General features: G+C 40.5%; 1 protein-coding gene across 1 annotated transcript in view; it reads right to left on the minus strand.

Moving 5' to 3' along the window:
• Positions 1-17,383, minus strand: part of ABCC1 (ATP binding cassette subfamily C member 1) — a 155,500-nt gene that overhangs the window by 92,096 nt on the left and 46,021 nt on the right. The window contains exons 2-5 of the mRNA XM_043979082.1: positions 13,056-13,232; positions 9,938-10,063; positions 8,497-8,634; positions 7,276-7,401 (exon numbers count right to left, since the gene is read on the minus strand). Of these exons, the coding sequence (XP_043835017.1) occupies positions 7,276-7,401; positions 8,497-8,634; positions 9,938-10,063; positions 13,056-13,232 (567 nt within the window). The remainder of the gene's footprint in view (positions 1-7,275; positions 7,402-8,496; positions 8,635-9,937; positions 10,064-13,055; positions 13,233-17,383) is intronic.

The raw sequence follows: 17,383 nt of genomic DNA on the forward strand, positions 1-17,383 counted from the left end.
CAGTCTCTGCACACAAAAAAACCTAACACCCTAACATTTTGGATATTTAAGTTAATGTAAACTCAGTTTCCTCTGCCAATACACTCCTTCGTCCCTACTTCTTACCCCAAAGGAAACTGAGCTCAAAGAAAATTCTGAGTCAAGCCTCATTACAAAATCTCAGATGTCATTTTCAGCAGACTAGCAATGTCAAATATAAATACAGACATTCAGCAAACGTCTCTTCCTCTTTCCTCTAACCTCTTAACCTCAGGGAACTGGGAAGCCCACAAGTTGTCAATAGAAATAAAATCTTCCCAGGGATCTAGGGTTCCCACTTTTTATCTAGACCATGCTCAGAATCTGCCTAATCCAAGAGGGCCCCAAGTTCCAAAAAAAAAAAAAAAAAAAAACTAGACAGAGTAAAGATTTGGTAGAGGAAGCTTGAAGAAAATAATACCAGGAAAAGGTCCAAAGGTCCTCACCAATAAAGGGTGTAAGATTCATCAAAGAGGCAGAGAAGGCAGAATCACATTCTCTGAATCTTTTGTCAGGAGGGTGGTTTTTTTGGTAATTAAAAAGTTTATTTTAGACTTAAATACAAAATGAAAAAAGAAAAGAAAAATGTTGCCATGTACACAGCAAAACATGGGAGAGGATTCAATATAAAACAATAAACTTCCATTTCAAGAAAATCTATATAATGAATACTACACATTGTTTTCAAATCTGCCCAGCTTTGCTTCCTTGTTGATTTTCTTTTGTTCTCTGCTGTCTACTTTTTCACTTTAGTTGTTCCTCCTCCCTCAGTACCCCCATACCATAAAGAAGGCTGCAATTAAGCATGGATATATAGATACATAGATATGATATCTACAAACACGTGCATATACACATATATGTAAGACTGTTCTATGCTTATTTCTAGTCATCATCTGCTTCTCTGAAGGTGGATCGAATCTTCCTTCACAAGTCCAAGTCTTTCCATGTTTCCAAGTCAACCAGCTCACCATTTCCTACGCCACAACAATATTTCAACACAATCACCTCCTATCTGTGAGATTTGTCTATGAAAGCTCTTCCCCCGATTTTTTGCATTCCTTCTATTATTGGCTACATAAGTTTTGTTTATATGAGAAAATTGTAATTTAAAAGCATTGATGTTATCCATTCTATACTTCAACAATGCTCTCACCTTATAAAATAGTTTAAGAGCTGATAGTGCTGAATCTACTTCCTTTACATCTTTTTTCCTGGTTTCTTTGAAGTTTGTGACCCTTTGTTCTTCCAAATGAACTTTGTTATTACTTTTTCTAACTCAATAAAATAATTTTTTAGTAATTAATTGGTATGACATTGAATCAGTAGATTAGTTATAAAAAACTGTCATTTTAAAAATTATATTGGCTTTACCTACCCATGAACAATAAATATTACTTCAATTATTTGGATCTGAGTTTATTGTAAAAAAAGGGTTTTAGGTTTGATCTTTGAATAGTTTCTGTGTCTGTTATGGCAGGTATATGCTCAGGTATTTTTTACTGTCTAGTTATTTTAAATGGTTTAAAACAACACTGAATACTATTGCTGACATAATGTAGTTTCTCAATTTTTCTCTTTTAATTAAATCTACTTTAACTTTAACTTTGTCTGAGATCATGATTACTATCCCTGCTTTTTTTACATAATAAATTCTACTCCTGTCCTTTATTTTATCTTTGTGTGTATCTCATTTTTGTAATGTTTCCTGAAAGCAACATATTGTTGAAAATTCAAATTTTTAATCTGCTACCCATTTCTGTTTTCTGGGTAAATTCATCCCATTCACAATCTAAGCAATAATTACTTGTTGTATGTTTTCCTCCTTCCTATTTTTCCTCACTATCCTCCTCACACTATTTACCCTATCCCTCCTCACTCCTCTGCTTTACTTCTACCCAATACCTTGACCTCCTATTCCTTACCCTACCCACCCCTCTAGAAGTCAGTCCCACCCTTACCCCCCCCTTTTTTTTAAGTGAGGCAATTGGGGTTAAGTGACTTGCCCAGGGTCACACAGCTAGTAAGTGTTAAGTGTCTGAAGCCGGATTTGAACTCAGGTACTCCTGACTCCAGGACCGGTGCTCTATCCACTGCGCCACCTAGCTGCCCCCAAATTCTTTTTTTAATTGTAATTTTCAGGTAGTCTGATTATTCTTATATTACTTCCCCTCAATCTGTTCTCTAGATCAATTGTTTTTCTGATGAAATATTTCATTTTCTCTTCTATTTTTTTCATTCTTTTGGTTTTATTTTATGATTTCTTGTTGTCTTAGGATGCCATTATCTTCCCCTTGCCGAATTGTAGTTTTCAAGGAATTATTTTCTTCCTTAAGTTTTCAGTTCTTTATTTCAAGTTGGTTGACTTTTTTTTTATAATTTTGACTATCTTGGATTTTTTTTAATTAATTAATTAATTAATTAATTTTTCAAATTTTTCCTCAGTCTCTCTTGTTTGGTTTTTAAAGTCCTTTTTAAGTTCTTCTAAGAACTCTTTTTGTGCTGAGACTATTTGACGTTTCTCATTGAAAAAGGAGTGGATTTTTAGCTCCATTCTCCTCCTCTGAATAATGAACCCAGATCTTCTCTATCTCAATAGTAACTATCTATGGTTAGATTCTTTCTCCTTTACTTACTCATTTTAATCAACATATTAATTAATTTTTTTGTCTTGTTTTGAGCAGTTATTTTCTGAGGTGTGTCTTGGGGCCCAACCTTGGGCTCTCCTCTTCACTCCTAAGCCATGGTTAGGCCCCCAGGCATACCATACCACAAATGATCTTGCTCCCTGCCATCCCTCCAGTGGTTGTCCACACTCTCCTACAGGTGCCCACAAGTTCACAGGATCCCCTGCCCCTCACTGCTGTACTCATCGAGTGTGTACCAGCTCCTTCTCCCAGCAGTCATAGCCCAGCACACATCTGGTCAGCACAGCTGTGCTTTGGTGCTCCTTGGCAATGAAAGGTTCTTCAATCTTCTCCTACTCAATGGTCAATCCCCCACACAGTGAGATGAAAGTTTCTAAGGCAGAGGCTGCCTCTCAACCCAGTTGCCTCCGGGGCTTGTCAGCCTGGAGGTGTTTGCACTTCACACAGGGTCTTCTCCAATTTTCTTAGGAGGACATCTGCTTTACCTGGTATTTATTTCTGCTGCTCTTTTTTGTGGAGGTAATCTGGAGAGCCAAAAGTTTTTTGACCTACTCTGCCATCTTCCCAGCATCCTCTCCAAAAGAGATTTTGATGAATTAACTCTTCTCTGTCAGTCAGTACCACCGTTCATCCAGTCTCCTCAATTTCAGTCTTTTGACTCTTCCTCAAATGCCTCCCAAATGAGTTCAGCTACCAAGGTATGTTGATTTTACTTCCACAACTTCTCCTGTACAAATATCCCTATCCCTTCCTTCTTACTCCCTCAGTCCTAGTATAAATTAGTATAGTTTATAAACTCTGGTATATAGTACATGTAGTATAGCATATAGCAAATTAGTGTAAATTCTTATTACTACCTGTCTAGAGTATTACAATAATGTTGAAACGGTCTTCCTACCTTAACTTTCTTTCTCTCCAACTTATCCTTCATATCACAGGCAGAATGATCTTTCCCTTATATATAGTTGTTACTCCTCTGTTCAAAAATTTCCAATAGCTCGCTACAGCCTATGCAACAAAGTTCAAATCTCCTTTGTCTCATGTTCAAAGTTCTCCATAATCAATGGGCCTTTTTAAATTCTAAACTGATTTCATTTCATTACTCCACACATTTTACTCCTTCCAAACAGGACTATTCACTTCCCCCAGAAATAATATTCTGTTGTCTTTTTTTCATGCTGTTCCTTATACCTATCATTTCCTCTGTATTTGTCAAATTTTGCCCATCCTTAAAAGCACAATTCAAATACTTTTCCATGAAATATTCCTTGATTCCTGATAAGAAATAACCTTTCCCACTCAAGACCTCAGAGATCACTTAATTTGCAATTCTCTGATTTGTTTATCATAATACTACATATCTGTGATAAATATGTAAAATGCAGGCAACAAGTATTTATTAAGCACTTACTATGTACCAAGCACCGTGCTATGCACCAAGGATACAAAGATAGACAACAATTACTGTCCTTGTTCTCAGACTAATAGGGGGAACAACATGCAAACAATTGGATACGTTTTACTTGGAGTAAAAGAAGGTAATCTCAGAGGGAAGGCACTAGTAGCTCGGAGGGACCAGGAAAGGCCTCTTGCTTGAGGTAAGATTCAAGTTTCATCTTAAAAGAGGCCAGGGAACCCCCAACAAGGCAGAGATGAGGAGGAAGAGTATTCTAGATGTGGGGGACAGACAGTGAAAAAGGCAGAGTCAGGAGGTGGACTGTCTCATTTGCCAGTGATACCAGATCAGAGAATTCTCAGAGTAGTCAAGTATAAGAAGGGAAAGGGAGAATGGAGCCAGTTTGTAAAGAGCTTCGAAAGCCAAACAGAAGGTGTTTATAGTTGATCCTGATGGTCATGGGAATCACTGTATTTTGTTAATAGGAGGCTGACACGGTCAGATTTGCATGTCAGTAAAATCACTTTTGGCAGAAGGACGGATTGGAGTAGGGAGGCACTTGAGTCAGAAAGGCCAACCAGGGTCTTACTTAACCCTTTGCTCCATGAGGGCAGGATGCATGTCTTATTTAAACTTCCCAGAGCCTAGCACAAAGGACAGGCAGGAATTTAATAAAAAGTATCTGGTCCAATTCCTTTGTTTCACTATGGAAGAAACTGAGGCCCAGATGAGGTTGTTATTTATTACAACATGTAACAGCCAGGACCAGAACCCAGTATTCTTGTTCATAGCCCAACAACAGTCTCTCCTCTATAGCCTGGATATTGATTCTACACAAGTCCTACTATTGTAAAGAAGGATTGGAGAACAAATGGAAAGGATTCCTCCTCACGAAATCATTACAAAACGTTTGCTCTGGACTCGGCAATGAACCCTCTCTAGTACCTAGAAGGTGTGAGAATAAATAAACATGTTTACAAACCACACCAATATTGAAAAATTTGGGGTCTATGTTGTTTCAAGACAAACAAAACTCTGTAATTTCCAAAAGAGAGGCTGAATCAGGGACAGAGAGGTAAAATGAGTCATAGGTACATACTCATGTGGAGAAACAGCTTTTAACAGTAACCAACTATAAGAAGCAGGGTGACATTGTGGCAAAAGCCAAGAGAGATCTGGGTTCGAATCTTACCTCTGACCCTTACAAGTTATATAAAGAAGAGCAAGTCACTTAACCGCTATAAACCTATTTCCCTATCTGTAAAATGGAAATTACAATACCTGCAGGGCTTGTGAAGTGACTGTTGTGATGATCAAATGTGTACAAAGCACATTACAAACCAGAAAGCACTATATAAAGGTCAACTATTGATATTATTATTATTATTGGTAATAATAAAGCAGGCACTGGATACTAAAAGGTATCCAGTCCCTGCCCTCATGGAGCTCATGAGGGAAATGAGGGAAATATAAAGGATAATTAACAACAGAAGGCAATGCTTTTAATAGGTGGCAGATGACCTATGTGGACTTGCTTTCTATGTAGCGGGTACTTATAAAAATGCTTAAGCAACTGAAATGGTCCTAGTGGCAAAACTATTTAAGAGGAAAACCAAAGGGGAAAAAAGGCCTAGTAACAGAATAGATCTTGCTAATCTAAACAATATATGCTCAGCCAGCTGTGTAGTTAAACACCAAAAATTTACCACCCTACACAAATATTTGCCAACGTGGCTGATATCAATGAAGCAATTAAAGCAAGGGACAGTAACTTCTACCTGCTCTATGAAAACTGTCAATCCCTTTAGGTGTTGTCTTGGGCCAATTTCATCACTATTTTGAGCAAAATCTTCTAGGGAGACAAGACTCTAGCATCAGCAGAGGCTGCCACCACTGAGAAGGGTGTTTGGGGTTGGGGGGGTGGTGTTCTGTTCCTAGAAATAATGAAATTCTCTCCTCCAAAGCCCCATTCCCCATGCATCTTTCTATGCAACCTGCCATTCATACAGGATTTAAGGTTAACTTCCATGGTCCAGCTGAGTTTCCAGAAGCCTCTCTAAAACAGAGAGGAGGTGGGAACATTCCCCGGTCCTGCACATTCCAGTCTCTGCCCTCCAGGGCTGGGCACTGAGAACTTCATTCTTTCAAAAGAATACCACAAAAGCTAATGGCACCAGCCTGATACAGGCAATAGGAAGTGGAGGGAGGAGAGAAGAGAAAGGAATGAAAAAAAAAAAAAACAACCACATGAATTCTACTTTATATCCTGTCACTGCACTCAGGAAGGACATGAAAACTCTGTTATCTTAATCTCCAACGGGGTCAGCACTCAGAAAATCCCAACCCCTCTTCAATTTTCCTGAACTACTCAGCAGAGAGATAATGATTTATTCTAAAGCTACCCAGCCAGAGCATGAAATTTCAGGTGCCTCTTCCCTTCCCCACCCCACCCCCCACTACTTCATTAATCACAAACTTATGGCTTGTAAGCAACAAATATTTTTGGTCTTGTCTGTGTATTTGTCTCATGTATAAACTTTAATTATCCACAGGGTCATGTGTGACTCACTCTTCATTACCCAGCACATGGCCATAGGCAAATAGCCACTTAATATGTGCTTCTAGATCACTAACATCTGTTTTCTTTCTCTCTCTCTCTCCTAACTGAACTCTCTAAGGGCTCATTTCCTCAGCAGAGCCAGGTCTCCAGGCAGAAGTTCTATGACCAGGAGCTTCCAGGTCCCTCCTCCCTCCTGCCCCCATGATACCTTAGCTACAACATTTCTTTAAAAAAAAAAAAAACCATCGCCAGAGAACCTTTTTTCCTTCCATTTAAAATGCCCACATATCGAATGATCAATCCCACACAAAGCCAGTGGGGCCCAGGTCCAAATCAACCCAGGCCAAACCCAAGTGTATCTCAGCAGCCAGAAAGCTGCTCCATTACAAAATCTCTGGTTCACGGATGACTGGTAACCAGCAATGTTTCACATACAAAAAATTGAAATTCCCCTTGAACCCCACACAGGAGAGAAGAGAAAGAGCTGTCTCCCTCCTGCCCCAATTCATACTGTTGTCTTAGAAACCATGATACCCTGAGCATACTGACATGATCACCCTCGGGCAGAAAGTGAGAAGCTGGAGAAGAGTGGCACCCACTCTCCCGCACACACACACATATACACACACACACTCTTTTTTCTTCATACTTACTGGATCATTAATGGTTTCTGAGAAGAGGGGTGACTGGTCTGAGAAGCAGGACAGTATCAGCTGAATCAATACCAGGATGAAATAAATGTAGAAAGTGACATCACGAAATATATCGATTGCATCACTCTGAACACAAGAGAGGAAAAGGCAAGAAACATTCAACTTTTAGAATACTCTTAGGAGTGTTGAGGGAAAGGGAGATTTGTAGGCAAGAACAGACACCTAGAACACACCAACTCTGATCCTCACCACCTCCAACCAAAAAACGTCCTGCTTGGTAAAATAAAGTCGTTCCAGTGTCATCTAGCCACTCCATGTGGTATATTTATGTCCTATGTCACTAGCACAAAATGAACCTCTCAGGTGAAAACCAAAATTTTGGAAACTACCACAAAGAACTACTGGTCTGGAATGTGAGTCTATTTGAGAAATAAGGAAAACTCCTTGTAGAAACACAGTGTGACATAATAGATTGAATGCTAGCTGGGAAAACTGTATTCAAATCTCACCTCTGATCCATATTGACTATGTTACCTTAGGTAAGTCCCTTAATTTCTCAGGGTCCTACATAATTCTCTAAGGCTGTAATCTGCAGAACAGGAGATAATCTGTTTTGACACAGATAGTTTCCACAATAGGAATTCCCTACAGCAAAGAACTTGTAGGTCCATTTTCCAAAATCCCCAAACTTAAAAAAAAACCCTCACAGAAAGAGAGCTAGAGTTCTGCTTAATTCTTTTGAATACTTTGCTTTGTTAAGACAAAATTTATTGCTAATTTTTTTTAATGAGCTGAAGCTGAGCCCTTTCACTTAAAACATTTTTTTCAACGACTATGTTTTTTAAATCCCTTGGGCTTTAAAAGGGCACACACTTAGAAACAAGTAAACACATCTTCTCATCTCAGAGACAGAACAGGAATTTACCATACAGAGGTTATTCTAGGACAAGTTTTTCACCACCCAAGGGAAAGAGTTGGCCCCCCTGCCAAAGGACACAGAATGGGCCTGTATTATTGTTTACTATTAACTGACTGGTGTACAAAGTACTATCTACCATATGGAAGTATTACCCCCAACCTGGTCCTTGCCCTCCAGAGGACAAGGGGGAAGGGTGGGAATCCCTGTATTTATAAAAACTATTCAGATCCACACACCATGAAATACCAAGAATATGAAAGTCACAATACTCAAGGACAGGAAGTGACCAAGAAACTATTTACCTTTCTTAAGGTATGCAGGACTTTGGATCGAAAGACAATGCTAGCACATAGCAGAGTAAGGAGCCAAAAAGTGAGCATGACTCCTGAGGACTGGACTCCTTTCCTTCTCTCGCACTGAATTAAAAAGGTAGCAAGCAGCTGGAAAAGAAATTAACACAAAACAGACACACATACAGAGAGAAAACTATTAGGAAGATGACATGTTTCTTGGAGTCCCCAAGAGAATCTAGGTATATAACAGACTAAGAGAACCAAAATAAGTTCCCCCACCACCACCACCACCAATGTTTCCCAACTGTTGATTAACAAGAAAATTTTACTAATAAACAAAACTATGACTACTGAATAGCTATATTTCTTAAAAGAAAAAAAAATATGAGTTCTTCCTCCTCCTCAGGTCTTGGTCCCCTACTTATGAACCACAGAACAGAGACTACAAAAAGGAGAGTGGTCTACAGCAGAGAATTTATATACTTGGCCAGGCTTTTAGCACTTTGGCCTGGGAAACTATGATCTAAATGGAGACAGTGGTTCACTCAACACAAAATTCCATCTCCCGACTTTAAGCATTTCTTTGTATCCCCGACACTTAGTGTACCTGTCACACAGTAAGTGCGTAATAAATGCCTGCTGATGAACAGTGATGAGAGTTGAGTGTCACTCTGTTTAACCCTTCTCCAAGACTATACTTTGTTTTGTTAAGACAACATTCATTGGTAATTTTTTAAAAAGTGAACTGAAGGGGACAGCTAGGTGGTGCAGTGGATAGAGCACCAGCCCTGGAGTCAGGAGGACCTGAGTTCAAATCCGACCTCAGACACTTGATACTTACTGGCTGTGTGACCCTGGGCAAGTCACTTAATCCTCAATGCCCCGAAAAAAAAAAAAAGAAAGAAAGAAAGAAAGAAAGAAAGAAAGAAAGAAAGAAAGAAAGAAAGAAAGAAAGAAAGAAAAGTGAACTAAGGGCAGTTAGGTGGCTCAGTGGATAGAGCATCAGACCTGGAATCAGGAGGACCTGAGTTCAAATCTAGACTCAGACACTTGACACTTATTAGCTGTGTGACCCTGGGCAAGTAACTTAAACCTCAGTGCCCCCCCCCAAAAAAAATTATGTCTTTTCCTACTACTCTAATACACATATAGAGGGATGTGTGGAAGGATGAAATTATTCTATGTCTGGCAGATTTGCTCAATTCTCAGCCATTCCTGCTCCTTTCCCCACAGCAGGATAAATCCTAGTGATAACTAGGCAATTATGCGAAGAACAGATATTCAATAGAGAAAGGCTCAAAATAAACAGGATAAGGATGACTGAGACTGAGGGAGGAAGACGTAAGAAAACTAAGAGGGAACATTAGTTCGAGTCAGAAAAAATTGCTCTTCTCCCCTAAAATCATGTTTCTCACCCAGCAAGGACCAACACAAGACAGTTCATACTTGCCATTGTTATGCCCAGGAGTGTAGGGCTGACTAGAAACACTGGAGCCCGGTAAATGCTCTGACTTCTTTCCCAGAAAGAGTAGAATAGGTCTGCCCAGCAGACTATCCATAGCAAAAAGCCCAAGGCCTGCAAGAGAAACACATTTTTATACTATTGTTGTTTCCCATCTACGTTCCTTATAGGGGGTGGGGGTGGAGATGGTAACCAGGGTCCAGTCAGTCCACAAATGATTATTACCTACATCGACTAAGGAGAACAGCAAAAGGGAATGGGGAGAATAATGGGAAGAATAATGGCAGATATATATCCTAATGAGTTAGGAAACTTCCAGAGTAGATTTACCATAGCAGATTTAGTAGGAAAGGATTGACCCTAAATATTTAAGAGAATGTGACTGGGAGAACCTGGTCACTTTAAGAAAAAAGATGAGGCCTTTGTTCTACTTGGAAAGACAATACCCTGAAGAAGTGAGAACATCCCCCCACTAATATAGTCAAAACAGTGATGACATCTCCTTGATGAATGTGACAACATCTCTTTGCCGGGTTTCAGGGAATACACTTTGGCTGGTGTATTTGTACATCTCACTGATAACCATCCGATGAGGTCATTGCTACTGCAGGTCTAAGGCCCAGGACTAGGGTCTATTCTATTAAAGGGATCAGCCAGATCTCCTGTAAGAGCTGAGTGGAGCAGAGTTGAAATGAGGCAAGCTCATACAGAGAATGCAGACTTGGAGCCAGAGACAATCCATATTCAAATACAAAGGCTATACTACTTTTAGGTCAAGCAAGAGCATGGTTCCCCAAAAGTGATCAACAGAGGGCAGAGTTTCTCCTACAGCAGCCTAAAATATGTCAAGACTAAATTACAGTAGAAAAATATAGGACCAAAAAAAAAAAAAAAAAGAAAGAAAGAAAAAGAAAAAGAAAAAAATATAGGACCCAAAACATGTATTTTTAAAACAAAATTCTTCTGCAAGAAGGGGTAAGGGAGAAGATTTCCAAAATCCATTGCATCAAACCATCTTTCACAAACCTTAAAAGATGTGAAGAGGGGCAGCTAGGTGGTGCAGTGGATAGAGCACCAGCCCCGGATTTAGGAGGACCTGAGTTCAAATCCGGCCTCAGACACTTGACACTAGCTGTATGACCCTGGGCAAGTCACTTAACCCCAATTGCCTCACAAAAAACAAAACAAAGTAAAAGATCGTGAAGATAAGCAAGCAATTTACCCAAAGTTGATCAAGCAATCCTTTTGTCTAGCTTCCTTCCCCTCTCCCACTGAAGGGTGAGATAACCTTCTAGAGTGTAGGGGTATGGACTGGGAATCAGGAAAGGGTTGGCCAAGTGCTTCAAATCAAGAAGATTTCTAAATATTCATCTGTGACCTCTACAACCTTCCTACTACCCACAGATATTCAAAGTACCTGAGGTTTGGCACAATCTTCAATGCAAGGGTCAATCAAGTCCCCAAATCATAGTTTCACTCCTCAGTTAACTTAGGTAATAAGTTGAGGAGAGAAAGAAGTCCTTCCTGTTAATTTTCAGTACAAGGATTATTCAGAAACTTCCCTTCACTTTAACTTCTTGTTGAAAACCTTTTAAGGTCCACCATCCCTGCTTATTGAGTAAAGAGAACCAGTATACATAACTGCCTTGTCCTTAATGACCCAGACCTTGAAGGTCTTCACCAGCAATCTTTTTTTGTTTGTTTTGTTTTGGTTTGGTTTGGTTTTTGCAGGGCAATGAGGTTTGAGTGACTTGCCCAAGGTCACACAGCTAGTTAAGTGTCAAGGGTCTGAGGCTGGATTTGAACTCAGGTCCTCCTGAATCCAAGGCCAGTGCTTTATCCACTGCGCCACCTAGCTGCCCCCAGCATCAATCTTAACATCTATTACTATTAGAGAAGGAACAGAGACATATTAGACACAGGGAATTAAAATAAAAGTATACTGACTTCAGGACATGCCATAGAAAGTATTGGGTTTTCTTAAATAAATTCTTTGATGAAGTTGTTTTCTTGTCAATGGCATCTCTTTTTAAAGCTGTGCCAAAACAAAAATTCCACCTACCATCTGAATGCTGTGTAATTATAAGGACTAAGGTTGGCCGCGGGTGGGGGGGGGGGGTAGGAAAAAGCAGAAATGTACTCCCCTCCATTCCTTGGAGAGGTGGTAGACTATGGGTGGAGTGTTGCATAAGACATCTCACTTCATCTTGGTTTACTTGTCTTCCTTCAAGACTGAGCTCCAATCCCACCTTTTACAGTATGCCTTTCCCACTGCCTCCCCTTTCAAATTACATTCATCTGTTCTGTATATACCTAGTTATTTATATGTTATCTCCCCAATTAGAACAAATGATTCTTGAGGGTAGGCATTGTTTTTTACCTTCTTTCCCCAGTTTTTAGCACAGTGCACTTAATAATTGCTTGATGACTGACTAAAGCTATTATAGGAGGCAGCAAGTTCATTGGTTTTGTTTGCTATAAGGGAAAGCCTGGTGGAGGGATATAGATATAGATAAAGATAGATATATACTCATATATATATTCAGAAATGACTGCAATATCAAAACAAAATGTAGCAATAAACTATTTTTTTTAAATTCTAGCTGCCTTAGGATTCTTATTACGTGAGTTTCAATTAACTGAAATTTTATTGCCCATGGAATGGAAAGAACTAAATCCTCTCAAGAGTATGCTGCTGGAGGGGCAGCTAGATGGCGCAGTGGTTAAAGCGCTGGCCCTGGATTCAGGAGTACCTGAGTTCAAACCCAGCCTCAGACACTTAACACTTACTAGCTGTGTGACCCTGGGCAAGTCACTTAACCCCCATTGCCCCGCTCAAAAAAAAAAAAAAAAGAGTATGCTGCTGGGGGCAGCTAGGTGGTGCAGTGGATAAAGCACCAGCCCTGGATTCAGGAGGACCTGAGTTCAAATCTGGCCTCAGACACTTGACACTAGCTGTGTGACCCTCAGCAAGTCACTTAACCCTTATTGCCCCACAAAAAAATAAAAAATTAAAGAATATGCTGCTGACCTCAACTTGCCTGTTCCCTCACACCACTTCTACCCTCCACAAAACACACTCACAACAAAAATCATAGGCACTTACAGTTTTGGCTTTGTTGAGATGGGTCATTTGGATGTAGCCCCTGTCGTGTCGACAGAGATAGAGGAAGTAGAGTGGGAAGCAAGCCCAGAGGTAAAAACAAGGCACCCATACCAGGACTGTGTTCTGAAAGCACTTGGTGAAGTCCGGATTGTTAGTGTCCCAGGTAGTGTTCCAATCCTAAAGAGACAAAATCAGGAGTTCTGTTAATGCAATCAAACAGGACACCAAGACCCCTGCTCCAAGCTTCCTTCAGTGCCTCCATCTAAGGACCTGACCCAGATGCCAGTCATACTTAGCAATTCCAACATTGGTGCAGGTTCCACAAAGCAAGTCCAGGAAAAAGTAGCAAAGTACCATAACAGCATTTTTTCAAGATATATTCATTCATTCTCATTCTCTCTCCTCCCCCCTTCCTCCTTCCCTTCCTCCCTCATTCTTTGGAAGGGAGGAGGCAGATCTTAATGGGAAGGAAAGAACTCATGGCCTTGGGAACACAAAGCACTATGGGTAAGTATCCAGGGAGACATCAACCTCAGCACTACATCTATCCCATGAGGCAAAATTCAGAATATGAGGGGCACTAGCAAAAAGGAGGCTTGCCTAGAGTGGGTGGGGTGGGCTAGTGAAGAAAGAATCTGCCTTTTGGTAGTTTCCTGCTTTAACTAATTGGTCTTTCCAAACAGGCGCTGAGAATTCAGTTATTCCCACCTACAGAATGAGTACAAATACTGTCAGAATCCTCTAAATTTCAGCAGAGGGCCCAGCTGCACTACCCTGGTTACAACTGTACCAGAAACTATGACCTTGAGAAGAGAACATCCATACACAATCTTAAGGGGGAAATAAGAATGAAGTAGACAATGCCAACCAATAAACATGGAAGTATTAATAGAGCTGTGTCTTGCTTTTACAGACTACAGAAAAAATTCCTAGAAGGATGGTGTGCAAATTGGAATTTTTGCATACATCATCAAATTTTAACATATGCAAGCAAAAGAGTTCTCTATGATTGTTATTTTGTTTTGTGGGGACCAATTTTTAATTGGGGAGTGCTAGCTAAGCGGCTCACCGCAATATTGGGGTAAGGAAGGAGACCGGCAGCCTCCCTCAAAACAGAACAAGATTTATTTTAACAAGAACGAACTTTAAAAAACCACACAAACAGGATCAGTAGGATCAAGGGAAAGGAAATAAAATGGGGAAAGGGAAATTATAATACCTGAAAAAATACCACCGCCCAGGAATCAGCTGAAAATACGCAGCAGAACGCCTGTTGCTTTCCAGATTCCACCCAGAATGCCCAATTCTCCTCCCCCAAACCTAGAAAACACCCCACACAGCCCCAGCCAATGGGATGGCCGCTCTGACAGTCACATGACTGCCCTCACTAGGCTTCCAATCATTACAATTTTGCCAGGCCCATGTAGGTGTTGGCGAGTGGTGATGATGTGAGGTGCCGGAGCCCTGGCAACAACTACAACCAGTGGGTGGAGTACTGTGTGGTTTGCGGAGCCCCAGGCCAGTGCGTGCCAAGGCATAAAAACCTCAAATAACAATTAATTCTTTACAATTTGTTTTACTTTTAATGAGGAATTCTAAAATCACAGAAACACAGAATGTTAGAATTAAAAAGGGCATAAATAAGAGCTAACATTTTTAAGGTCACAAAATATTTAGTATAGGTTAGCTAATTAGAAAAGGCAGATTATAGGGGATGGTTGTCAGGGAGGGAGAGGGATAATGGGGGAAAATATAGTGAGGTTTTAAAAAAGGACATAAATGGGCAGCTAGATGGCGCAGTGGATAAAGCACTGGCCCTGGATTCAGGAGGACCTGAGTTCAAATCTGGTTTCAGACACTTAACACTTACTAGCTGTGTGACCCTGGGCAAGTCACTTAACCCCAACTGCCTCACTAAAAAAACAAAAACAAAAAAAGGACATAAATAAAAACATTTAAAAAGGCAGATGTGGGAACTGAAAAGCTGATTAGAAATATGGTATCTAAGAATGGGATTTGGATTTCTAGACCTATGTGTAAAAGTAGAGGAAAGAACTCTCCTGGTCAGTAACAGAGGCCACCCAACAAGAAAAGGTAAGATTAGATCTGGATTCTTCCGGGGCGGAGCCAAGATGGAGGAGGAAAGGCAGTGAGCTCCTGAACTCATGACACGATCGCTCCAAAAAACATCCAAATAACGCCATAGGAAAATGCCCGAAGCAGCAAAACTCACAGAAGAATGTGCTGAAATCATCTTCTAACCAAGAACGGCTTGCAAGGTCAGAAGGAGGGAGCTGCTGTGCTGATACAGCAGTCGAGCCCAACCCCACAGTCACCCTGACACAAATCCAGTCCCAGGAAGGCTTCACCAGAGGAGACCCCCCAGAGCCTCTGAATCAGCTGAAGCACCAGTGTCATCTGGAACTAAGCTCACAGTCTGGTGAGTGAGCTGAGTCCTGGGCAGGGGAGAGAGTACAAGTGTCTATACTGGTGCTAAGGCAGAACTTGGATTTTACACCCCTGCTGAGAACCAGGTGGTAGGTTCAAGTAGAAGTGGCCCAGGTGGGGGAGGGGCACAGGCTCACCAGAGCTAACAACCACAACACACAAAGCTGGTTGATTGGCAAGTTGGTCTGGAGTCATCTAGGACCAGGAAACAGGCTGGGCAAGGGAAGAACATGATTCTCCTTAAATCATACCACCTGGGACTTCTTAAGCTTGGGATACTGCAGCCTGGAAACAGTGCCCCACTTTAAGGAGCTAAAAGAAAGGCAAGATGAGCCGACAGAGAAAGGTGAAGACCACAGAAAGTTTCTTCAGTAACAAGGAAGACCAAGGGTCACCCTCAGAGGAAGATGTTAACATCAGGGCCCCTATATCTAAAGCTTCCAAGAAAAATATGAATTGGTCTCAGGCCACAGAGGTGCTCAAAAAGGACTTTGAAGATAAAATTAGAGAGGTAGAGGAAAAAATGGAAAGAGAAAATGAGGGTGATGCAAGAAAGATGAGATCTGGAGCTTGCTAATATTTATATAGCATTTACTCTATACCAGGTACTGTGGTAAGTGCTTTATCATTATTACCTCATTTGATCCTTACAACAACCCTGTGAAGTGGGTGCTATACAGAGAAAATAGAGGTTAAGTGACTTGCCCAGTCACACAGCTAGGAAGTATCTGAGGCTGGATTTGAACTCAGGTCTTCCTGACTCCAGAGCCCATACTCTATCCATTATACTAAGTAGCTATATAGTCTTGCAAATCTAACCAAAGGGTAAAAAGGAAAGAGAAAAGAGAAAACTGCCTAGTCTAACTAGCAATCAAGATGCTGTGTCACTACAATCTAGAGACAAGAAAAGCAGATTCCCCTCATAAGTCAACAGTCCATAAGAATCACAGCATTAGAAGTTCAAAGTTGTAAGAGACAGACCTTAGAGTCTCTCTCTATTCCAAGGCCCTCATTTTACTCAGGATCACAGGGATTAAATGATTTGCCAAAGGTCACAGTGTACAGAAGGAAGCAGGATAGAGAGGTACTATATAAATGAAGTCACTGATTAGAGGCCCTGACTGTTACCTGATCAATATCATTCCAAATGTGTTAAGCAGAACTAATTCTTGGGAGACAAAAAACCACCAGAAGACAGAATGTTATTTCTCCAGCACTATTTATGTACCCACATGCAAACATTTATGTAGGTATTTCGTGGAATCATGAACAGGAAGATCTTTTTAAAATAATCTTAATATTAATTTTAAAAGCTAATGCAAAGACTCAACCAGGAAGTTTCAAACCACATACACACAAACCACACACGCTCGCGTGCGTGCGTGCGTGAGCATGCAATTCTGTAAGGTCAATTCCTGCTCTCCCCCTTACCCCCTCCATAACCATGAACTTTAAGAATCATTAGTCATGCCCAGATTCTATGAAATTCTTAAGGTGCCACCTTTGGGGTCCTCTAACCAGAGGTGTTTCTAAACTGACACTAGAAGGAAATCTCTTTCCCAAGAATTCTCTCTTTAAATTTTAAATTTAATTTTTTTTTTTAGTGAGGCAATTGGGGTTAAGTAACTTGCCCAGGGTCACACAGCTAGTAAGTGTGAAGTGTCTGAGGCCTGATTTGAACTCAGGTACTCCTGACTCCAGGGCTAGTGCTTTATCCACTGTGCCACCTAGCTGCCCAAGAATTCTCTCTTAAAGTAGAAAACTTATACTGGGAAGAGAATAAGAAGGAAATGTGAGAAAATAGTTTGTGGGTTGTTTTTGTGTGTGTGTGTTTGTATTTTTTAGCAACAAACATTTATTTTATTTTTCCCAGTTACATG

Source organism: Dromiciops gliroides, chromosome 1, assembly GCF_019393635.1.
Source record: "Dromiciops gliroides isolate mDroGli1 chromosome 1, mDroGli1.pri, whole genome shotgun sequence".
Taxonomy (NCBI): Eukaryota; Metazoa; Chordata; class Mammalia; order Microbiotheria; family Microbiotheriidae; genus Dromiciops; species Dromiciops gliroides.